The 25,163-nt window shown below is 45.4% G+C and overlaps 1 protein-coding gene across 2 annotated transcripts in view; it reads right to left on the bottom strand.

Annotated features, from left to right (window-relative positions):
• The window catches only part of Fbln5 (fibulin 5), a 69,213-nt gene extending 47,467 nt beyond the window's left edge, over positions 1-21,746 (bottom strand). Inside the window, exons 1-4 of one of the 2 annotated variants that reach the window (XM_003462640.5) lie at positions 21,384-21,746; positions 17,911-17,965; positions 16,134-16,185; positions 13,890-14,144 (exon numbers count right to left, since the gene is read on the bottom strand). In XM_003462640.5, the coding sequence (XP_003462688.1) occupies positions 13,890-14,144; positions 16,134-16,185; positions 17,911-17,965; positions 21,384-21,400 (379 nt within the window). In that variant the 5' untranslated portion in view covers positions 21,401-21,746. Of the gene's footprint in view, positions 1-13,889; positions 14,145-16,133; positions 16,186-17,910; positions 17,966-20,898; positions 21,197-21,383 lie in introns of those variants that run through there. The other variant, XM_013144383.3, reaches the window with a different exon arrangement.
• Positions 21,747-25,163: the final 3,417 nt, after the last annotated feature.

The raw sequence follows: 25,163 nt of genomic DNA, 5'->3' as shown, positions 1-25,163 counted from the left end.
ATAGGGATCTGTTATGGCATCTAGGTGTCCCCCCAAAGCCTCATGCAGTCATAGGTGGGGCTTTTTCAAAGGTGGTTGAACATAGAATGCATGACTGATACATTGTGCAATGCTAGGGTGGGTGATAACTAAATCAGTCCACCGATTGGTTTGGTACCACCCTAATCCCAGTTGCCTAAATACAATATTAGCACAGAAAGAGGCTTGTTTGTCCTTCATTTGCTTTTCTACCTTCTACCTGCCTTGAATTGTTTCTCCTCTGTGATGCCTGTCTTCCGTGCCACCCTGCCTTGGTGCCAGCTGACTATGGAATGAAACCCTCCACAAACTATGAGCTAAACAAACCTTTCTTCCTTTTGACTTTGGCTTGAGCATTTTGTTTCAGCAACAAGAGAAAGTAACCGAGACTGGGTCTAATCTCATCTTACAGATCATTCCTAGCCCACAGCCCAGAAATGACTCAACCATATTCTTTTAGCTGCTAAGTCCAATCTCTTCCCTTAATACAATACCGGTTAAGAATGTGGACTTTACTTCAGTGCTACAAATGGCCTGGTATGTGGATCATAGACAACTTACATCGAATCCTTGGTCTCTAGATTTCTCAACCAAGCTATACTTTTCCCTTCTCTGTGAAGGGTCCTCAGGGTAGAATTAGTCACTCCCATGAAATTTAGTGCATAGAAGGCATGTGGTGGTCTCTGTAGGAGCTGGCAATTTTCCTCCTAAGTCCCCCTCTACTGGGATTCCAAAGGTTCCTCAAAGAAACCTTTTTCCCAGTGGAAGGATGAGGGAGGGCCAGATTGGCACAAGCCTGGTCAAGATGTCCCTGGTCACAGTGACATCTTCAAGGCTTCTATAATATCCTCAGGTTCATCCTCACCTCCCTTTGTGATAAGGTTTTATGGTTAAAACCTAAATGTGGCCTGGCTAAGTTTCAACTTTCTTCTTCTGAAACCCAAGAGTAGGTGGCCTCAGACACTGTAGGCTCCCAAAGTATCACTCAGGGAATTATGAGACGTTCTGTGCAAGTCAGTCATAAAAATCTTAATTCACTTATCCAGAAAGTTCCTGAAAGATTGAAGTTGTGGGGTTTGGACTGGGCTGTAGAGTTTGTTTCTGAGGACGTGTGGCTGGCAAGCCCAAGATCAAAGTTTCTTCTCTTGGTGCCAATTTATTTGTCATAGGGAAAACTCTGCCCTACATCCACATCCTGCATGGCCACACCCACCCTGGCCCTAGTCAGCTCTTCTTCAATCACCTGCCATTTGTCCTGAGGGAGAGGAAAGAGGATGCACTCACACTTCCCCTGTGCTGGTGAGTGGGTGGATGGGGTACAAGTCAAGGTTTAAGCACCACACAAAGATGTAGCAGCTTGAGTATCCAGGCTTGGCCCTCCTTGAACTCACGAAGTCTAATTCATTGCCTAGGATTTCATGGAAATTGTTCAGTCTATGCTCAAAATTAGTAATGACTCTAAGAAAAGGGTCAAGAATGAAAAAGTCAAACAAAAAGGTAGAGATAGAGATAGTTCTGGCAAAAGAATCTGTTCAAGAGGTCTGAGGCAAGGAATTTCCTAGAAACACCTCTGACTATGTTCCTACCATACTAGTTAACCTAAGAGGATTCTTGGCTTTGTAAGAAGCAGTGTTTTACGCTGCTACCTGCAAACCCAACCCAGGTATTATGCAGGCAGTTCCAGAGTTTGCTCACAACTAGATCACTTACTATTGCAAAATCAGAGCCACATACAGCTCCATCCCCAGTGACCATTTCCCAGAGGCACTAAGTAAGTACATAGTTATGCTCAAGGTTAAAGGAGGGCTTGAATTTCTCTGAGAACACAGAGGTGATATAATTATGAGGCGTTCTGTTCCATGTGAAAAGATCCTATCTCCAAAAGTTACCTGTCTCCAGCAGTCACTCTTCTCCTGGTTGTCATAAATACCTGGTCAAATTGAGTGATCAGGGTTGGAGGAAGCCTTGGAAACTGTAGTTCAGCTTCATTTGTGTGGATAGAAATATGGAGTTCCAGAGACAAGAGATCAGAGCACACTATCTCATGAGCTTGTTGTAGTGCTATGATTAGAGATTAGAACAAGATCCCCATCAGCTGAAACTGTAAGTAAGAAATCTCCTTTAAACAGATAGAAACCTTACCACATTCCCCCATAAAAAGTCAGACTTTGCAGAATAAAGTCTAAGTCAATTGCATAGCACTCCAGGACCCCACAGTCTAACCCCAGCCAACCGGCTGAGTCTCACCTCTCATTCCATGCCTGCCCACATCCAACCTGTGCCCAAGCAGGCATAGTGGGCATCATATATGCACAGGTGACCAATGGGCTCCTAACCAAAGCTGGAACTCATCACCATTCCTTAACATGCCATGAATTTTCTTGCCTTCCTTCCTTGGCTCACACTATTCCCTATCCAGAATGCTCTTCCTCCATCTCTATCATGAAAATCCTCCTCAGTCCTGCAAAGACTCACTTAAGGGCTAGCATATCCACCCTCAGAGCAGAATCCTCACCTGTCCTGAGCACTCCTACAGCACTTGGCACACAGTGCTCTCATCGGTCTTATCTCACACTCCAGTACAGGGAAGATTCTCATCACTCTTGTGCACATGTCCCTCTCCACCCACCTCACATCTGCTCATCTGGGAGATCCCTAGGGCAGGAATCACGTCTTATTCATTCCTAGTACTTGGCAGAGTCTGACACGGAGAAACGCTCAGTGTTTAATCAAATGGATGCACAGATGGGAAACACCTGTCCTTCTGGAAAATGTCTGTGACCACCCGAGCCTGGGCCAATCAAGCACCTCATACCTACTTTTCTTTTTGGAGTTCCATTTGATTGAGCTACAGGTCTTTACTTATTGCTCCACAACTTCTACCAACTCACCTGACTCCTGCCAGGAGATTGTGAACTCCACAGTGCAGTAATGATGTCTGATGAACCCTTTGTGCCTAGTATATACCTTGATGGGCAAATGATAAAGAATGGATGCATTCCACCAATAGTAGTAAGTTAACTTATGTGGGCAGCTGCATCTGGGATGCAATCAGTTTCTCTTTCTGCAAACACCATTAGCCATGTACTTTCCCATTCATTTGCTGAATACCTATCCGGTATAGAAACACAGCAGAGAGCAAAGCAGAAAGCTCCTGCTGGGCAGAGAGGTTAAGAATTACAAGTATCTATTTACCACAGTTATGGAGCATGCACTAGAAGATGAATACAAAATGTTTTGGCCACTTCTAAGCTTGCTCTGAGCTTACTGGTCACCCAGAAATCTCTGTCCCATTATGCTTCATCCCGGACACCACTTCCCCAGAGGACGGGCACTCCTTATTCTACTCAGACACAGAAAACATGATTTGTCTTTGTTCCCAACAGAAATGAAGCAGGGTTTTATTTGTGTGTCTCTTTGCCTTGTTTCATATGAGTCTCTTCCAATTATTAACCCCCTCCTATGGGAACGGTGGGAGATGCCAATTTCAGATTCCGGATGCAGTCTCTTCTGTCTGACCTCACTGATTCCTGGGGGACATATAAAGACCTGTGAAATATGTGGAGCTCATAAATCAATCTTGGCCAAGATTCTGCAAATGTTATAGCTTGACAGAGAGTTAGACTGCACCGACATAGTCCCCAAGCATTACTGTTTCCTCCGCTCCAAGGCAGCAGCTGGCTCTGGAGTCTGCGGACTCTGGCTGCCTGGGGCAGGGCCCATCCCTGGCTGTCCCCATCTCCCCTCTAGCCTGGCTTGGACAAGCTGGAGGGAAATGGGAGGTCAGTCCTTGACATCTTGTCTGCTGTCTGAGGCTCTCTGGAGGGAAGGAATCCTGTGAATGTCCTTTCTCTGCCAGCCCCTAAGGAGATAGCACAAGACCCTTCCCCCAGCATGCTCTTCTGTGTCCAAGACAAACAACAACCTCAGGTTGGCTCTGGGACCCCTGGGGGGCACCAAAGGCATGCAACACAATGACTGGCTCCCTCTGGAGGTATGTGAGGGGCTGCCTTGGTTGGTGATGGACACCTGGGGCCAGTTTCACCCAGGCAGGAAAATAAAGCCTTTGCTCCAGGGTGAGGAGGACACAGAGCCCCCATGAACAGGAGAGTAGAGGTGGGTCTCTGAAAATTCACTGGACCTGAAGGTTTATCCCTAGCATTATTTCCCATCAGCCCCTGAGCCAGGCTGTACACTTAATTCCATTCAGCACCCACTGCACACCAGTAGTGCTTGGCACCAGACCAAATGTGGGCCAAACATAGTGACCATCTTGGCTGTAATGGTGCCCTCTCAGTGTGCACCACTGTGTGAGAGGTTCATTGAGGGTGCACTTTAAATGCAGGATGAGAGGGCCAGTGAGGAGAGAAGTAAAGACTTCCCCGTCACTTGCCTATTCCCACACTCTCCTTTTCTTCTTCCCTTCCTTTTCCCTTTTTGCCTTCCTTTCTTTCTTCCTCTCAACAATTACTCATCTAGTGCTCACTCTGCCATACCCTGTGAATGAACAGTGCACGCTGGCGCCATGCCTGCATTCTAAGAATCCCTAACCAGCCACCCTGCCCCTTTCTCCCAAAGGTCCCTCCACCCATCCTTCTCTGTAGAAAGGATGAGAGCATGTGTGTACTTGTCCGCACACACATGTGCTGCCTGAAGCCCTGGCCTTTCTGCCTCCAAGTTTAAGGCTCGGGATGGCTGCTGGGAGAAGTTGTCTGATGAGGGTCTGGCCCACTCCACCAGCACACCTTGGTCACATCCTGTGGGCCTGAGCATATGGGACTCATCCACAGCATGGATCCAGAGAGGCTGACAGTGCAAGGGAGAGGAGAATAAAGTTGTTTTCTGATACCCCGTGACTAAGAGGGCCCCCCAAAATGCTCAAAATCTGTCTCTGGCCTCAGTGATGTCTGAGCAGAGACAGATGGGGAGAAATGCCATCAAGCCCTTCTTAATGACATTTTGGTCAATAACAGATAGCATATGGTCCCATAAGATTATGTCACTTGGTGACACCATCATCTTACACTATGATATTCTCATAATGACAAAATCATCTCATAATGCATTTGTCAGGGCTGACCCCTGTTGCTAACTAACACATGACCCTATTAGTATGTGATCCCAACTGGAGGGGAAATCCCTGTCCTTTCCTCCCATCTCAGTGCTCTCTCTTAAATCTTCCCATCTATAATAAGAGGCCAACACACATGTACCACATATCTGACCTGTGACTGGGCAGATACTGCTAAGAGAGGCAAGGTTGTTGTTGATAAAACACAAAGAATTGAAAGTTTCAGGGTGGGTGGGAAAGACAGACAGAAAGATTGTTTAGATGGTGCAGACCAGACTATCAGATATACAGTATGTCCTTTGTTAAGTCTCAAATCAGCCCACAAGATAAGTGCTAGTATCCTGTCTTATATCTAAGATGACCAAAGGTTTGAACCCTGATGATGTGAGGTGGTGTATTTGGAACCCAAGTGCAAGGTAAGTCTAAAGCTCACACTCTGCCAGGTGTGGTGGTACACACCTGTAACCCCAGTACTTAGGAGGCTAAGGCAGGAGGATTGCCATGAGTCTGATGCTAGTCTGAACTACACAATGAGTTCAAGGCCAGCCTGCACTACATAGTGGGACTCTATCTCAAACAAATCTAAGTCAATCAATAAAGCCCACACTCTGTCCACTATATTGAGGTGTATCCCAGTGTTCTCTGGTGGGATAAGATGTTCACACTAGGGCCTTTGAGAAAGAAAGACCTTCTTTTCTTTTGCTAACAGCAGGAGCTGTGATGTGGACCTATCAGCTGAAGCTGTTGCTGGCAACATTGTATATGATCTCATTTATTACCCTCCTGCGCATTTTTCTAAAACAAATGTTTTTCACTTATATGGTATTTTTACTTATTTCATTATTTCATTCCTGATAGTACAAAGAGATCCCAAATCATTGTTTCACACATCGCAGCTGGAGTGCAAGGAGGAGTCACAGATGCCCTCACACCCTGTCCACACATGTGGATGAGAGCCATGGAGAACACGGACATTAGCTGTTGATTCACATCTAGAAGCCCCATAAACAGTTTGGTTCTAGGTTTCACTGTATTTAATCCACCTCAGCAGAAGGGTTTTATAAAAGGAATCTAAGACTAGATTTAATAACAAAAGACAGGTACAATCACATGCTCCAGATCAGCACATTTAGAGACCCTGTTCTAAACCAGTGATGGCATGTGCTTATGTCCCAGCTACCCAAGAAACTGGTGCTGAGGATTTCTTGGGTTTAGAAATTTGAGACCAGGCTGGAGCAACATAAAAAGACTGTCTGAAATGGAGAGAGAGAAAGAAAGACAGAGAGAGCCAGAGACACACACACAAACAGAGAGACAGAGAGACAGAGAGATCATAGCGTGCCCTTCCCACTGAATTAAAATACATAAGGCTCAAGTTCTGTTTGGAATTGACCCTTTTGCTTGAAATTATTTGCTACTTGGCAGGAAACAGCCATGTCCTGTCTCCCACCATCTATCTTCTCCAGACCTGGTAATGCATCTAACTTTTCCAGAACCATCAGAAGCAGAGCTTAATGGTACAGCTGTAAAAGTCCACGCTCTATCCTTTCTTTTGCAACACTATTTATTTTTCTCACACAACTTGCTAATTCCAAAGTGGAACACAATTAAAAGAAACATGATCAGACTAAGGAACATACAATGAGAGCCAAAAATCTTGTAGGTCATTGAGAAAATTGCCATACTAGGCACCAGGGACGTGACAGAGAGCCAGGAACATCCCATCTGAAGGGTCCCCACCCAATACGTAAGCCCAGGCGGTGCACTGGACCTCACCACTGACCAGCTCTGGTGAGCAAAGCCAGCTGCAGCTGGGGTGGGAGGGACTTTCTCATAAATGGAGAATTGGCATCCACCCAGTAGAAGATGTCACTGAGCATGTGCACTGCTTGAAACACACACATAGAAAAGAGCCACATTGCCTGAGTAATCCAGGCGAGAAAGGGTTAAGATAAAATCCAGACTGTCTGGACGCAGAAACTATATTCCCCAAAGACTGGGAAGATTTAGGATAGTAGAACATCCAAGAGTTGGAAGGGATATGAGAAATCATCTGGTGCTGGGAGTTTTGTTTGTGTGCCATGAATCTGTCTTGCAGATGGATGAAATTGATGGATGAACCTCCTTCTCAGAATAATCCCTCTAATGCATAAAATAAAAATTATTAGATTCCCAACAAAACCAACCCTACCAAAAGGCAGTTATCAAAATATTTTTAAAGCAAATGTGATAATACATAAATATCTTCATCAGCACATTAAATAATAACTGTAGGCAGCAGATCTAATATTGTCTACAACTTTGAAGTCATGATAAACATGAATGATATTACAAAGCAATTCAAAATAATTGCCATAGCAAGCATAGTAAATGCCTGGGACTTCCATCCATACATAACCAGTCCTGCTATTAGGTGCATGATATGTCACCTATGTAGCGGACAGGGACGTTAAATTTCAATTAAAAGTTAGTGGAAGGGGAAATAGACTACTGACTTCTATCTACAGATCCCCAGTAAAACCCTCTGATATAACACTGTCCCTTCTTTCTACAGATAATGCTTAGGTCAGAGAGCCCAAAAAACTTTCTGAAGGCCACACAGCAAATACGTAGCAAATCTGGGATACAAATCCCAGTCTTTACTGAGATCTTATCTGTTCCCTTTACTGCCCAGTTTATGCCTTAAAATTATTCCTTTTGTTTTTTTAAAATAAAAATAATACATTCTAACAAATTCAAACAGTATATAATTATATGTAAAAAAGTTTCTGCCTTTTTAAAAATGCAGTTCCTTCTGTGTCTAGATGGATGGATGAGGGCTTGGACTCACAAGATTGCAGTATTGCATCTGGGGGGACCTCAGGCCCCATAGACCTTTGGAGCAGGAATCTGCATTTCCCACTGAATGACTTCTGGGAGCCTTTCTCCACTGAAGTCTCCTTGGAAACACAACCATCCCAGTTCCTGCTGCTGAAATGTAGAGAATTCAGCCTTAAACCCTCCAAAGACGTGCTGTGAAGTTTAGTTCCCAAATGAAACAATGACCTGCAGGCAAAGAACAGGTCTAGGGCCTAGAGACGTGGTAATGAGGAGAGATAAATCGAAATGAAATGATGAGATTTGAATTACATAATAATTGCAATGACAAACTTATTAAGTCTCGAGAATAAACCAGCCCCTAGGTTAAGCCACTTTATATACATTATCCTATTTAATTCTCCAAATAGTTGGCATTGTTATCCATGCTCACAGATAGAAAAACTGAGGTCTAGAGAGAGTAAACCACTTGTTCACCATTCCAGCCCATGATAGGGAACCCCAAAGCAAGATGTAGATGCCAGGGTGGGAGCTGCCTGCCCATGAATGAGCTTGCTGGGACCAGTTCAAGGAGGGCTGGGCACCTTCGGAGCCCTTGGGTTTCTTCTCCTCCCCAGGCCTGCTTAGTCCCAAAGCCCTCAGCAGAAAAAGATTCAGTCCCCAGCTTCACACATTTTCCTGTGTCAGCCTAGAGGCCGGGTTTCATGTTACAGCCCAAATTGGAAGCCTCCATGAAAAATAAAGAAAGTGAAGGCCACCCATTCCTCCCTCATTTGTGCTAACCGCAGACCTGCCACACTGGGGCTGAGGTTTCTATGTGCTCTTGGCTTTGTTTTGTCCGCATGGACCAAATGCCACACTGGGCTTGCTTCCCATGGTTTTGGTTCACAACTTAAATAAACTCAAGCTCTGCTGGCATCTCGGTGCAGATTATAAGTAAAGTCTCCTCAAGACTTCAAAGGCCTGTAAGTATGTTTGTACCCAGTGCAGTTTTAGATCATTTTAAAGAATTAAGATCTTCAGTACAGTTTTGGGCTCTGTGAGTCATTCCAGAGGTTGTTATCCTAAGACTTTATCAGCCTCCCCCACAAATCTTCCCAGTTAACAGTCACTGGGAGAAACCTTGTGTAGATGCCTCAGCTGGGGTTTTCTGCCGTTATGTATGAGAGAGGTATTGCTATACCCATTTTACAAGTGAAGAAACAGAGCCCCAGATTTCACAGGTAGCAAAACCAAGGTGAAAATTAAGGCCTGTCTAATTTCCAACTTGCAGCCCCTTTCAATATAGAAGCCTTTCTATCTCTGCCTTTTCTGTGGATCATCTTGCATTCCAGCTGCTTGCCTCATGTCGACTTTCCCTTTCTTAATTATGAGTTCTGCAGAATCCCCATATCTACCTGCTTCATGCCTGACCACAGCCTGGAGCCACCAGTGAACTATATGAGCATCCGTTGACTAGGTATTAGCAAGTTTTCAGGAAAAATAACCCAAGAAAAAGTATCAGCCCAACTCCATCTAGAAGGACCTGTGTGTGTTGCTTTCTGCCTGCATGGTGCCCTGATCAATAAAAAATCCCTGTCCCACAAGAGAAGAAAGATATTACTCAACGTTACACAAATGGCCAGAAGAATTTCTGCCATTCCTAGTGGGGTATAGCTCAAATAAAAGACTGACTTCTCAGCTGCAAAGTATTGCATGAGTCTCAGTACCTGGTAAAGTCTCTTAAGTTTGCTGTTGAGCCAAGTTGGTTAGCAAAGTCTAGAACTTGGCATGTCCACTCAGAGAGATGACACACTGAACCCCAAAGGGGAACAGTGCACAGAGATGAGTGGCAGCCACATTCAGGGAACTTGGGCTCAGAAGCAGCAAGTGGCAAGAGGGAAGGTCCCTGAGTGTGGGCTCGAATTTGAGGTACTTAGGCATTTCAGCTGCACACTCGACCCCACCCTGCATTCCCTGACCTCTAGCACCAACATTGCTAACTCCATACCCTCCTCCTACCTGGTGGCTACTTGGTCAGCTCAGGATTCATTCTTCATGTTCGACTTTGCCTTTTGTGTGGGTCTTGCTTGGTGACATTCCCCTCCAACAGCCTTTCCCTCTTTGCTAGTTAACAGTGTCTGTCTAGATCCCCATTTATATCTCCCAAATATCAACTCTGGGTGACGCATTGCACCCAGGCACCAGTATCACCACTCTCGTGGAGCTGTGTATTCTCAAGCCAAGCTGCCAGTTTCCTTAATGACACAAAACATTCTTGGCTCATGGTCTGTGATTCTTGGGTCTCAGTTCTCCCTGTCTGTAAAAGTGTCCCAAATGTTCCTGTTTTATATCTGGGTGACTGAGGGCCCAAACCTCAGGCCAAATGTTGTTCTAGAAGGAGCCAGTTCTAATCACCTACAAAGTAAAACCCAAAATAGAGCATTTGAGAAGGAAACGCAGAGGTCTGGGGACCCAGAGCTCACAGGAAGAGGGCATAATCGAATTTGGACACAAGAGAAAGATATCTTCCTTAAAAGTACGTTTAAAATCCAGCAAAAGTAAGCTTCTGTGTAAGGGGTACCCTTACTTTCTCAAAGCAGACTACTACACATTGTGGGATTGGGACAGCAAGAGACCAAGGATCCTACTCATGAAGCAGTTTACCCCCAGATTAAGCCAGAATTGGATTAAGTGTATAGGCTCATTACCAGTTTACAGAAACATAAAGGAAACAGAGGAACAGATTACATATCAGGACTACAATGCCATCGACAAAATCTCAAATATGAGCAGTTCTCCAGATGAACAACTCAGCATGCTCAACAAAGAAGGGGCGAGAGAAAGGAGACTGTTGGAGCTACAAGGTAAGCCTGGGCAGCCAAGACAAACGACAGACCTTATTCAGATCTGATTCAAACAAACTGATGAGACCCTCAGGGAAACCTGGATAGTACTTAGATATTTAATAATGAAAAAAAGACTCTTATTGACTTTTGTTGGTTTAATCATGGTGTTGTGAATTTGAGGGGGTTTATTTTGAGAGGTTTTGGTAAAAGATCTTTACATTTCAGATGTAAGGATGAAGGGGGCTGGCTATAAATTATCTCACTGAATAGAAGGTAAAGAAGAATGGTGTAGCCCCAGTAACTTGGGTGATGAGCAGGTAAATTTTCAGCATCTCCTTTCTACTTTGGCCCAGGTCCAAAATTTTATGGAACAAAAATTTTCTTTAAGAATGCAGCAACTTGCCAGTAACACTGGTTTCAGTACTGAATCTTTCAGAGTCTAAGAAGAAACATTTGCCTCCCTGAGCCCAGTTTCCTCATCTGGAGCCCGAGTGGTTCAAGTCCTGGCCTGGCCTCTTATTCTCTGTAGACTTCATACAGGTTTTTTGTTTTGTTTTGTTTAACTCTTCTGTGCTTTGGTTTCTTCATGGGTACCACAGGAATAATAATGGTTTTACCTTGCAGGGTTGTGAGGTGGGTGAGTGGCGGGTGGCTAATGGCATTCACTCTGTACAGAAGCATTATGAATGTATTTGATATTAACTCTTAGAGCCACTGCGGTGACTCTTGTTATTATTTTAATGAAGGGGAGAAGGCTCCTTTGGAGACACTGTCCTTCCTCCTCTCCTAGAGTAAGTGAAGCTTCAGAAATGTCTCCCCATTCTCCCCAGAGTGACACCCTGGGAAGCGTCACCTTCCCCTTCCCAGGGTAGCTCTGGACTCCTCTTCCTGTCCTTTCCCTATGGCCTCTGTCTCACTTCCTGGCTCTTTTACCGCAACTGCAGCCTCCTAGAAGGAATGTTGGTAGCAAGCGCCTGCCTTCCCTTGCCATTCCTTAGCTGGCTCTCAGGCCCCGACATCAGCTCCCTCAATGGTGAGAGGACCTTGGTGAGTAGGTCTGAGAGGCCTCTGAAAGTCAGGAAGCCATGGGGCGGAGTGAGGGGAAATCAGAAAGAACTCGGACTTGAGAACACATAATGCTGAACATTTTGGAAATAGATGGGCCTGGTGCCAGTCCTCTCAGGGTGCCTAGATTGTATTCTTCCCACAAAACAGCCATTATGAAGGCTCTGCACTTCCCATGCGACAGGTTCAGAGTCTCAAGTGGTATGACGTCAAGGGACCAGGGAGTGAATAGTTTTCCCAGCCATGTCTTCAGTGTTAAGACCTGAAATTCTAGAATGAGAGGTCTGGGAGGGAAGGCTGGGAGGGAAGGAGGGGGTGCATTCTGGAGAGCCCCAAGGCAGTGTTCACTGTTCTACAAGGGTTTTGGTAGGATGGTCCAGGACATGGCCTGAACAACTGCAGCATAACTAGCTGGGACTTCTCCACCAAACTGCAGCTCCTCCATAGTGTCTTACCCCCTGCTTCCTCACCCCCATGTGTGAACAGCGGGCATGAGTAACTCAGATTAGGAAGCCCCCATGTGACATCCCCCTGAAAGTACAGTATTGCTCTCCTCCTCTGACTCCCTCTATCTTTCTTTTGATATCATGCTTTTCTTTCAAATGGGAGAGGTCATTTCATTCAGTTAAGAAAATGTAGCCTGGTGGTCAGGGCAGCTGGACTCACAGTCGATCTGTGCTAGTGGGTAACTAGTTGGAATCCACATTGCCCTTTTCATAAAATGAAGAGACTGAAGTTGAAGATTGTTAAAAAGTCCTTCTGATTACAATGGACTACTGTGCTGCGTATTATAAAGAAATTATTAAGAAGTACGGGAGTATGTTCGCCACCGAAACTGTGGGAGTCCATGGCTTGATGGGTCCCACACTCTTTCCCTTGGTACATGTCAGCCCTCAAAGAAGACATAGCAGCTCCTCATCTGCATTCAGTCTGTCAAGGTCCTGTCTGTCTGTCTCTCTCCCTCACACACCTGCACACACCACCACACCCTGTGTGACTAGTAAGAATGTAGAACTTTGGGTTTAAGTGTATCTGATTTTCCATGGGAGGTCTGAAGGACAGTTGTTTGCATATTATTTAAATGCATTCAAATGAAAATGCACACTCGTGTGCCTGATCCTATAGAAGAAGTCATTGTCAATAGTCTTTATAACCATTGGTTATAACCCAACACTCTTAGTTCTGAAGCAATAACAATTTTACTAAGTAAACCACCCTTTGGGAGTACAGGAAGGAAATACTAGAACTTCAGTTTATATTTATATTCATATTCATCACTTGTTAAGCTATTATTTGTGCTTTACATTCTTCAAACCATGGATGCCATCTATAAATATGTATAAAATAAAATTCTAGGCTAAAAATGATCTGGCAGATGGGTTGCAAGATCAAAAGACTGAGAACCTTCACTCTGGACCATCTCCCAGAGCTGCATGCAGCTCCAAGGCTCTGATTCAACCACAGCCTGAGGGATCAAAAAGGATCCCAGGGAACTCTCCTCGGGCCACACTGGCCAACACAAGCTAAAGCTCTCCAGGGCACTGGTCACACCCTCCCCAGTTCTGCAGGAGCTCACGGCATATGGTACCTAATTCTTCCCAAAAGTCTCATCCATGAGGTTCCTTGCGGCCATAAGAACATTGGCTCCCTTGCAGAGAACCCACTTCTTTCTAGAACAGGTGATGTTATAGCCCTCAAGGTTCTCCTGCAGGAATACATGTTCCACTCCACCTCAGAAGACAAAGCTCTGGCCCTTTCTAGATCTGTCTGGGATTCACTTACCAAGTTTGACCAGATAGATGCATTTGCTATTTAGCTAAGAAAATATGAGCTAGGTAGGTAAATAGATAGATGACATATAAATGGCTAGAAAGATAGAAAAAAATAAAGAAAAACAAATTCATTTTCCAGAGAACAAGGAAGGAAGCAGCAAGCCCATCTCCTAAGGCAGGAAAAGACCAGATGAGATAAATGTGCAGAAAAGGGGCCACTGTCCCACTGCATGGTAGGTAACACCCACTGGGGTAACGTGCGGATTCAGACAGCACATTACCTGCACAACGGGGAGGAGGAAAGTCGGGGCTACTCACCCACACACTGGTTGCTTTCATCCATCTGGTATCCAAAGCGGCAGACAAGAGGCCTTGAAATTGTGGGGTAGTTTGCAGCTGAGACTGGTGGAGCAGCTGCTGGGTACGGACCTGAGTAGGGGTTTGAATAGGGATTTGAGTAGGGCCCTCGATACACTGGGTTTGTTCGGGGGATGCACAAATAGCCACCGTTTTGGTTGACACACATCATGTCTCCTCGGCAGGCCTCGGGGATGGTCCGGCATTCATCAACATCTGCAGAGGGCACAGAAAGCTGAGCGTCAGTGCCCACGGCCACACTCAGCACACACAGATAAGCAGAGCATGGCACGGAAGGCAACACACTGCACACACCCTCGTCAGCCTTGACGCCAGCCCCTGCTGGCTCCCGGCAGGTGCTCTGTGATATTGACTGAACAGAATAAATGTGACCAATGTCACCATTCAAGCACCACCGTCTCAAGGCTGAATGCATCCACAAAACTCTGTGCTACTATTTGCTTCTGCCTTTTCTTTAGCTGAATTCACATTTGAGAGCCAAGAAAATGTATTTTTAAAGTCTTACAAAACTACAGCAAATGAGGAATACACTAATTAGTACAGACAGAGACAGTGAAAATAAGTATATAGCTATTAAGGTAAAGAGTGGTTAGCTGTGGGTGTAAAAATATGTCCGGTAATCTTATTTGTATATACTACACTCTGAAAACCCAGGGAAGGGCCTAAGAATTATTGGCATTTCTATTCCAGATAAGAGAGCTAGTAACTTGGGAGGAAACCAGAAGCTTTTTTTCTGATACTAGGTATTGAACCTAGGGCCATTGAGCTGTATGCCAGTGAGCCCTTTGAAACACTCAGCCCCTACATTTCCAAGGCTGGGCTCGAACTTGTGATCCTCTTAGCTCATCCTATGTGTCTTAGGAAGGGAGAAGTGGCCGTGCTAGGGGGACACAGAGGAGGCCTGAACTCTGGCTCCAGTGAGCAGCAGACAGACCTGGCTCCGTGTGCTGGTCCTGTGGAAGCTCCACAGCTTACCCCTGCATCTCACCTCAACTGAGAAGCTCACACTGACTCCCACCTCGGGAAAGCGGGATGTTGAGGTGCAGAATACACCAGCCTGTTCTCAAGAAAAAACTGATGAGCCAGAAAATGAGGTTGCAGCCCGTCTCTTTTTTCACCTGGGAACTACCTCCAAGCATAGGCCCAGACTCCCCAGCCAGGGCTCTATCCTGACAAACCGCCTCTCGCCCCTCCGAGTCTTAGCTGACATGAGCTCAGAGAAGACAAATGACTTGGCTTAAATCAAACACCTATAATTAAAAAGCTAAGTAGTTCCCCATTTTGGGTAAGGCAACAACACACAGCCACCTTATTCTTCTCTTGGTCCCTGAGCTCCCTCTAGAACACACTACTCTGTGCTCTCAGGGTCCTTTTGCCCCTGGTCTTTGATTATGTTATTTTTTCCTGCTGGAATGCCACTGTCCGGGCTCCTACTCATGCTTCAGTGCCCAAATCACATGCGACTTCTACCACTCTTTATTGACCCTGGACACAAAGTGTCACTCTGCTGTCTTCTTTTGCTCTTTCCTCCTTCTGGCCATAACTTTATTCCACCCCTGTGCCAGGGCTCTCTGTGTCTAAGTCTTTTCCCACTAGAGGGTGCGCTAAATGAACATTGCCCCATCCACTAAAGGAAAAAGACAAAAAAAAAAAAAAAAAATAAATAAATAAATAAATAAAAAAAATAAAAAGACCCTCAGTTGACAGCAAGCAAGGAAACAAGACCTTGAGCTCCAACTGCAAGGAACTGAATCCTGCCAGTAACCTCATGAGTAAGGAATGGGATCCCCCGCTCAAGCCTCAAGAAGGAAAAGCCATCCCGCTGATGCGTGGCCATTAGCCTGGTCACTGATGTGGGCTCTGACCTATGGAACAATGAATGAGACCATAAATGTGTGTCATTTAAGCTACTGAGCTGCGGTGACTTGTTACAGTGGTGTCAGGAAAATGATGCAGAAGGAAATGGGTCCGTTCTTTGATCTCTCTCAGTGCTTAGCCCAGGGCTCAGCACAAACCAGGTGATCAATGAAAGGCATCATTGGTCTTAATCCCGCCATCTCATGTGGTTCTTCCGTGGGAGGAGAATAAAGAAGTGACAGTGGTGGACAACAGCCAAAGAAGAGATGGCCCTGTGACCCGCTGTCATCCAGCATCCCCCCAGGAAGGGATCTGCGCGGCTCATACCTAAACACTGTCCTGTCTGGCGATCCAGGTCAAAGCCGTTCGTGCACTGTTGCTGCAGGGAAGGAGAGAAAAGAAAGCTCAAGGTCATTGCACTTATTCCCACACTCTAAAGATACCACCGCTGCATTGCAGAAAGTTTGAGAAATGGAGTAAAGAAAAAAGGCATTTATGACGCCAACATTTGTTTGTAACCCTATTTATTCATCTCCTAAGGTTTCTTACAATCACTCTTAGCACTGTTTTTTTAAACTGCCTGCATCCCTGTTTCATAGGCCCCACTTTGAGCAGGTAGTAGCTGGGCCTTATGATGCCCTAAGTGGGAGGAGAGATAATGGTAACATCGGATGTATCCAATGTACCTCAACTCTGTCCCCTCTCTGGGGGTGGGAAGGGCAAGTTTAAGGGCAAAGACTCCTTCTTTAGGTCCTACTTAACCTCTGCTGCTTAGTACCCAATGAAACTGTATTTTGTAACCTATGAAATCCTGTCCGTGATGCTCAGCCTTAGACATGCAATAAAAACTACCTGCAGGTGAGGTCAGCTTTCTAATGAGGGTTGGGCAAATTCACCTACTTCAATCTCAACAGGACAATTACATGAAGATGCATCCAGAAAGAGATAGATCTTCCAGTCCCCTGGGGTTGTGAGTTTTAAATGCAATTTCAACTGCAGCTGAATGCACTTTTAAGAAGATGTTCAGAGGATGGACAGAGCCCCTGGGAAGCCCCTGAAGCCTGACATTTTATAGGAATGAGCTCAGCATCTGTGACTGTAAGACACAGCTCTCATCCCTGTGTCTTCCTCCAGCTTTGGTGGTTGGGATCCCTGAGCTGTGGTTGACTCATGGAGATAATGGATTCATTCTATACTGCTGGAGAAGTTCAAGAGTCCCAGGAGCGGAAGAGGCAGGAGGCTATGGGATGAAGCAGGATGCACCCCTGCTCTGCAACTCAGTGCTAGAGTGAGTTCAGGTCCACTGATCAAATTCCCACTCTAGTTCCTTGCTCATTGCATAAGCTTTCTGTGCCTCAGTTTTCCCACCTGTAAAATGGGAACAACAGTACTTCCTCCTAAGGGATAAAGATCAAATGTGTTAATATACGTGAATATGCTAATATGGTGAACACAGTCCTATGACACTGTCCTTCCTGGACCTAGACATATTCATCTATTCCCCAAAAGGCAGGATTTGATCCAACATCATGTTGAGATAGAAAATTCTTTCTTCCTCTTCCCAAGACTCTGCCCACAGTTCTCAAGGGCTGATCTTTACCCTGAGCCTAAATTCACTCATCCCCTATTTTCAGCTGGGTTCCACCAGGGGTTCTAGCCCAGCAGTGTCCTCCTGCCCCCCCCCCCTGCATGGTGGGATGTCTGGGTAACCTTTGCTTCCTCGCCTCACTTGCTTCCACAGGAGCTGGGGACTTGGGGCCACCCATACCTGTGGAGTCATGTGCAGAGACCCCAGAAACATGATGGCAGGTTTTAATTTTTACAACTGAAGATGAATTGAGTCTCTCTGAGGAACGTAAAGGGGATCTAATGAGCTCCTGGCTGGAAGTCAAGGTACCGTGTCACATTTCCAGTCCTGCCACTAGGAAACAACTTCGCCTGGGCCAGGCTCTACTTCCTCTGCCACAAGCCCTACACAAGGAAGAGCTCCGACTGGGTCATGTAGCTCCCACCTCTACAACCCTGGGATCCTAAAATGCAGGATTAGATCCCCCCATTCTAGCTTTTTAAACATCTTTCTAGATAACTTAAAACAAAATCTTACCTGTGCATTCCCAGGACTTGGGAGACAGAGAGCCAGAAACATAACGAGGAGTAGCCTGTGAAGATGGGAAACTAAATGTAAATCCCAAGGTATATTTGAGTTTGGCAGGAAGCGTGGATCACGTAGGCTGGACTTGAACTTGCTATTCTCCTGTTTCAGCCTCCTAGAATTCCAGGATTACAAGTATGTAGCACCATGCCAGGCCTGTCCTGCATTTTTAATGGTGATTTTACCATGTGTTTGTGGTGGGATAGGGCATAGGGAAAACAAGGACACTTCCAGATATGAACTGTGCCCAACCAAAGACTGCCTCTTCTAGGTGGCACTTTTTAATAAAGAGTTTTGCTGCTTAAAAAAAAAAAAAAGTCCAAACCCAACTCTGTGGGATGCACAAGGCGCAGGCCTGTGGCCTGGGTCTTTGCTCCTTGGGCAACAGACCCACCTGGACTTTAAGCATCTCTGTTTTGAAACAGTTACAGGGCAAACAAGCCACCATGCTGCCAGTCGTGGAAAGGGGAAAATGTGAATGTGAGGCAGTTTAGTTTTACTGAAGCACAGAACCCCAAGAAGCCACTTATCCTGAGTTTGAGTCGCAGTACACAAGGGTGAGAATTCCCAGTCAGCAGATGGCCACCTCCCCTCTCCCCCGCCTCAGTGCCAGCCCTACACTGTGGCCTCCGATCCTGGTGGAAGAGGGGCCTGGGGAACCTGCACAGCCCAGAGGGAGGAGGAGCCAGCACTGGGTCAGGCCAGCGCTGCCACCCAAAGCCACTAAGCCTGTGTGTGCCTACCGATGATGATTCAGCCCTTCCCCGCCCCCAAGATTTTATTGATAATACTGTGGTCACTGAGATCCTTTCAAAACACAAAGGCTACCCCATCTTACCCCCATTGAAGTGACTATTTAAAAATACACAGAAAATAACAAATGATGGGTAAGATGTGCCACTGAAACTGGAACCTATGTAATCCACGGTAGGAACCAGTGTGATAGTCCCTCCAAAATTAATCACAAAATTACCATGTGATCTGGCGAGTCTACTTCTGGGGATATAACTGGAAGAACCGAGAATGTGAGGTGGAAGGGTATTTGTGCATCTGTGACCACAACACCATTATTCACAATAGCCAAAAGATCAACCCAGTAGGAATGTCTGAAGATGGGCAAATGATTAAACAAACCATATTAATATATATGTATTATTCAGATTTTAATAGGAAGGAAATTCTGAAACATGATACAACATAAGTAAACCTTTGGGACATTAAGCTAAGTGAAATGAGCTATTCAGAAAAACAACCAAACATTGTAGAATTCCACTCATGCTTCCTACATGGGGTTTTCAAAAACACTAGAAACAGAAAGCAGGATGGTAGTTGCAATTATTTAATGAGCATTGAGTCTCAGTTTTGCAAAATGAAAAGTTTTGCAGACTGGTTGTTCGGCAAAGGGGATGCATATGACAGTACTTAACTGCATACTTAAAAATGTTAAGATGTAAAAAAATACAAAATCTATGCAAATGCAGAGCTTTATCAAGTGCTATTATTATTCAGTTTAATATCAACTGATCTGAACAACTCCTTGCTGGTGGCAAGGCAGGAGGAAGAAGAGCTACAAGCCTATGACCAAATCAGCTTGAGCTGATCGGGGAGTGGCAGGGATCGACGTCTATTTTGGTAAGAGCACTGTTAGAAATAGCCCTGGGTGCCATGACAGCTAGGCTGGGGGTAGGAACAGGGTAATCAGGGACGACTTTCTGGAGGAAGTGATCTTAGAGACCTCTTCGCTAGGCAGTGGACATGGGGACCAGGCGGGCCTCAGTAGGCTGTTACTGCCACCGTGCACCACATTTCCTCCATAATTAAAGGGACGCAGCAGATTACATAGCTCACTCTCACCCGTGACACCTGGCTCCTGTGAAGCAGCCATGCTGGATACTTGAAGTGTCCAGAGTTTATGTGACGTCCACAGAGAACAGAGGTGGACGCAAGTCCACTTGCTTCATCTGGATTCCAGTCTAAAGAATCAAGACCTCAAGCATCCCCAGGTTTGCATTTTATCTGAGTGCCTGTGTGAGCCAGGTTCTATAACCCTGGAAACAGCTCTGACCTTATAAAGTGCAGAGCTAAATTCGAGGACTTTCTGATTTTTGCAATGGCCAGAATTATATCTGGAAAGAATGAAAGAACAATAACAAATTTATTTTCCAGTCTGTATATTATGAATTTCAATGTTTTCCTGTTTCTTCACATGAAGTTTCCTTTTGGATGGTTATAAAATCCTGTCTCGTTTATGTTGGAGACAGAACAGGCTGAGTGCATGCAGTGGACTTCAAGAGCTGGTGGAAAGGGCGTGCTAACCCTGGCGCTGCCCCTGCTCCATCTCCCTCTCTCCTGTTCCCCTTTGGCCACAGGCAGCCGCAAGTCCAGCCTCTTGGAAGCAACACAGCTAGGTCCTGGGTCCAAATGAGCTCCAGGCTACTGGGGAGGGTTTCCAGAATGAAATAATACTCCAGTACTGCAGTCCCACAGCATCACGAATAGCTAGCTGCACCTTGTCAGGAAAACCCTAGAAAACGTCAAAAGTACTATAAACTATAGTTAGTACCGGGGAAGGAGGAGCGTCCATGCTCCAAACTGGCCCCTGGAACTGCTGCATTAGGTGGATTCACCCACTTTATGCACCATCCTAAAATATGAAGGAAGCTGGGGAGATCAAGCAAATATCTGGACTGTCATTGATGCATGAGTCCCCAGCTTAGGAAAACATTACAGCTTAGTTTTCAGCACACACACACACACACACACACACACACACACACACACGCATGCACCTACGCACGGTTGATTTTTGTAAAGCAGCTGTGCGTTCCAAACTTCTGCAAGATAAAGGCTTCGCAGATGTCATGTAGATTAAGCTCTGCAAGGCTTCAGGATTACTACAGTAGAATTGCAATTTCCGCAAAGAGCAAAACGTTTGCTTACATGTATCTCTGTCTGAGGTCCCCGCTTTTCATTGGCTCGAAACTTCTGGGTCCCATGCCCTCTGTGAATCCCACACAGACATAGAGCAGATCCAGCCCACAAGCTCAGCTAGTCCGTTCGCTCGTCCAGCAGCCTTGCAGCAAACTGCTAATAATCCGTTTCCCAAATTTAAAAAATATATTTTTTAAAAAAAGCTTTGTACAAAGTTGATGTCCTTCCCAAAAAGAGGAGTCAAGCACTGGATTCTTTTCAGATCTCTCTCTCTCTCTCTGATGCTGACTTCTGAAACTGTTAGAAAATCCCCACTCTCAAAAGAAACTTCAAGATGGAAATTACAAAGGCGCAGCTTTTTATAATTAACACTGTCATTGCATCACTAGCAGTGCCTTTTCCAATATCCTGACATTGCCTGAATCGCAGCCATAGACATTTTCCACCCACCAGGGCTTTGGTAAGATTTCCAGACCCTGCCGAGAAGAACCCACCTTCTTAATCCTGGCATGTCCAAGACGCGCGGGGAGAAGAGGCCGCGGGAAGAAGGAGCAGGCGGCGGGGCGCTCGGAGGAGCTCCGCTGGGCTGGCCGGCGGGCTCCCGGGGACCCTGTACAGGCGGCGGCGAGCAGAGCAGAGGGCTGGGGAGAGCCGGGTGCTCCGAGCCGCTGCGCAGCCCTCGCGGAAGCACCTGGTTTCGCTTAGCCCTCTTCAGTAATTCAGCATTAAACCAATTGGAAGAGGAATGTTAAAAATGAACACTTCATTTTCTAAGTATGTTAAACAATGCAAATGGGGCCTCAGTCTGGACACAGCTGGTTCAGATTACAGCGCTCACCAACTGGCTAGACTCCTCACAACAATCTTGGGGCGTCTGCCAGGGCCAAGTGCTCTGCGCTGGGAGGGGAGCCCGGTCCTGACGCCCTCTGCAGCGAGCTCGTTGGCTGCAGGCGCTGGGCAGGCAAGTGCGGGGTGGGCAGGCTGGAGGGGCGCGGACCCCGACTCTCCACCCGGGAGGGGTGAAGGGGCGGGGTGGGGCGCGCGCCCTCTGCTTGGCCCCTGGGCGCTAGCAGAAGCAGTCACCACTGAGACTTAGAGTGACTTGAACTCATGACAGGTAGGTACAGTTATCCGGGTAGAAAAGTAGAATAGAGTGAGAAACCAGAATCCACTGAGAGGAGACTTGGGGTCAAGTGATAGGGGACCTCTGGTCCCCCAGAGGCAGGGATGGGACGGAAGAGGAGAGCAGGATGGAATCTCCCTGATACTTAGACTTCAGATCTTAGTGAGGCCAGCCTTTCTCAGCTTCCGTCCTCTCATTCTCCCTGGCGTTTCTCGCTTTAATTAAAAGTGTCTCTTGGCTTGAAAGTGATTTTGACGAGAAGAAAACTGATTTGAAAATGACAAATGGACAAAGTCGAATGTGAAGGGTAACACAGCAGCCTTGGGCTAAGTCCTTTACACCGATGATATTGGTGGCTCCAAACCCTTTCGTTTCCTGTGTTTAGTACTGGGGGACCCTTCCTCAAATGAAATCGTACTAAAGAGTGTAGTCTATAAAAGACGTAAGTGGACTGGCTACATCCAAGCCCTCCTTTCTTCCTGCATCTTCCTCTGGATTCCTCAGAGTCCCTGGCTACAGCTCAAGAAAACACACAGGACTGGTCTCCCCTCCCAGCCTCCCTGCAGTAGGAATCACCTCCACTGCATTACAGGAGAGTGTAAGAGAGGTTGGGTAACTTTCCCCTGATCCACACAGCTGTTCACTGATGCCATTGAGCCTCCTGGGCTACATTTTGGACACAGCCTTCCCAAAGGACCTTTGTTTTTTTGGAGGGGAGGTAAGTATGTAGAGTTCTACTGTACAAATACATTAGGCCGAACAAGAGCAGACTGTTGATGGTTGCTGAGTATTTGTTATGTTATTCTATTTATTTTATGTTTGAACTTTCTATAATAAAACAAAATTTAAAATACATTTTATGTATAGGGTCATTCACTCTGCACATTGTAGTAGCAAAAGATTGTAAACTTAGGATCCATCAATAAGGCATCATAGAGTTAAATTCCAAAATGGACAATGAATAGAGTACAATCATTTTCTAAAAAGGCAAACGAAGAAGCCACAAATTGGTTGACTGTTTGAAGTCAGGTGGTCACTGGAAGAAGGCACATAAGGCCTTCTAGGTACCAGTGATATCTTACTTGTTAATCTGGGTGCTGCTTACAGATCAAGTGTAAATCTGGAATTCCTGAAGTCTCGCTGTGTGACCATGGAGAAAAGACTGAGGCAGTTTCTTATACAAATATGGATTTCCCATATATTTTGTATGTCAGAACTGGTATATTGGTTATTTCACATTGATCAATCTAATATAATAGTACACACAAGTTAAAGCTTTAAAAGTAAGATGAGGAACCATACATAAAGCATACTGCCACTTGAAGGAAAACATAGATAAGCAAATTGTTTGTGCACAGGAAAGACATCTACTAAAACATTCATGAGAAATCATTGCATTGTTCATCTTAGTTCAGATGACTACAATTAATTTTCATAGGTTGGGTGGCTAAATTAAAAAACATTTATATCTCACAGTTCCGGGGTGTGGAAGTCCAAGATCAAGCTACCAGCACAGACGGGGTGTGGTGAGGGCCTCCTCCAGTTCACAAGTGGCCTTTTCCTCATTGTGTCCCCATGAGGTAGAAAAAGGGAAATTGGGGGCCTCCTTTGTGAAAACCCTAATCCCATTTGTAAGGGTTCCACCCTGGTGGTTTAATCACCATCTAGAAGTCCTACCTTCTAATATCACACTAATGGGGATTAGGATTACAACGTATGTACTTTAGGAGAACAAAATAGTCTCCCAGAAGGTGTAGGCAGTTGGGGAACAGATGTGAGAGGGAAGATTTCTTTTGCTGCTCGTCTTTTGGTGTAATTTCAGTTTTGTACCATGTATGTGTATTAGCTTTTCAGAATATGAGGTTAAGTTAATTTACAGATATATTATGCTGGGGCAGGGAGACTTTTAAATGACTTTGTCCAATTGCTTCATGGATACTATCAACCTTGCTACAGGATAGGAAGGGAGAGGAAATCAATCTGCCTGTTGTCTTCATGAACAAATTGAAGACTATGAGATAAAAATTGTCCAGGGACCCATCTTGGACTAGAGATTATTTCTTCCTTAAAATTGTACGGTTAGATGGTGGGAGGAAATGAGGGTTGCCATGAGATGGGCCTGAGTCCTACTTTTTCTACTTACCATTTGGGTAATGGGCAAATAACTTAATCTCTTAACATCTTTTTTTCTCATCTGCAAGACAGAAAAAATCCGTCTCTCAGGGTGGCTGTGGGAATGAAATAAAAGTTGGTTATTCTCATAATTGTTAAAATTCCATTTCCTACATGAAATATCTTTACTCAGTAGTAAATTACCTGCTTCCACAACCTCACAAAGTACTCAGTTTGTTAGAAAGTCCTGCCCTGAGCTGAAGCCAAGTCTACTCTCCTGGGTGTACCTTCCCGTGGACCCTAATTCTCTCCTCTGCAGCCATAGGCTACGCCTTCTCCCACTACAGGCCTCCTGCTCCTGAAAAGCTCCGCTGGTCCACCAAGACTTTGCCAAATGTCCTGCTAATGTCCAATTACATGTTATCTGCAAAATTCCCTGATCAAGGAAGTCTAATTTTAGAAAGAAAAGGATGGTCCTTTGGCATGAACTCCTGCATGACCCTTACCGGGTTCTAGAGACCATTACTTCCGTTTCTAGGTGTGTTTTCTTTGTTTTTCAGTTGCAAAACAGAGATCTCAACATTCACCCCACTTTTCTGGCCTCAGAATCAAATACAATCACAAATATACAACAACTCCACAAGTATAAATTATAGGGTAAGTGTAAGAGGACATCATTTGCTGAAGGGCCCCTTCCTGGTTTCAGTGAAGCTCGATTTTCTAGCTATCTCACAGTGTTCAAAGACAAATGGGCAATTTTTCCAAGGGACATGGTGGTGGTGCGGGGCATCACAAAAGTACGTATTTAATGATATACTCGACTTTTAATATTAAATCATTGTTTTTTCACTGTCCAAAAAAGAATTACATCACTGTGGCTTTCTATAAGCAAATACAAAGCAGGCACAGTGGTGTTATTGGATGTCTGTCATGGTGTTAGAATCTACACACCCCTTCTCTGATCCCCACAATAACCCTGAGGAATAGGAAATGCTCTGCTTTGCAGATGAAAAACATGCCCTGAGAGATAAGATAATAA

This window comes from Cavia porcellus, unplaced genomic scaffold, assembly GCF_034190915.1.
Source record: "Cavia porcellus strain 051 isolate PalLab524CR breed Dunkin Hartley unplaced genomic scaffold, mCavPor4.1 scaffold_31, whole genome shotgun sequence".
Lineage (NCBI taxonomy): Eukaryota > Metazoa > Chordata > Mammalia > Rodentia > Caviidae > Cavia > Cavia porcellus.
This window is presented reverse-complemented; position numbering and strand designations above follow the sequence as displayed.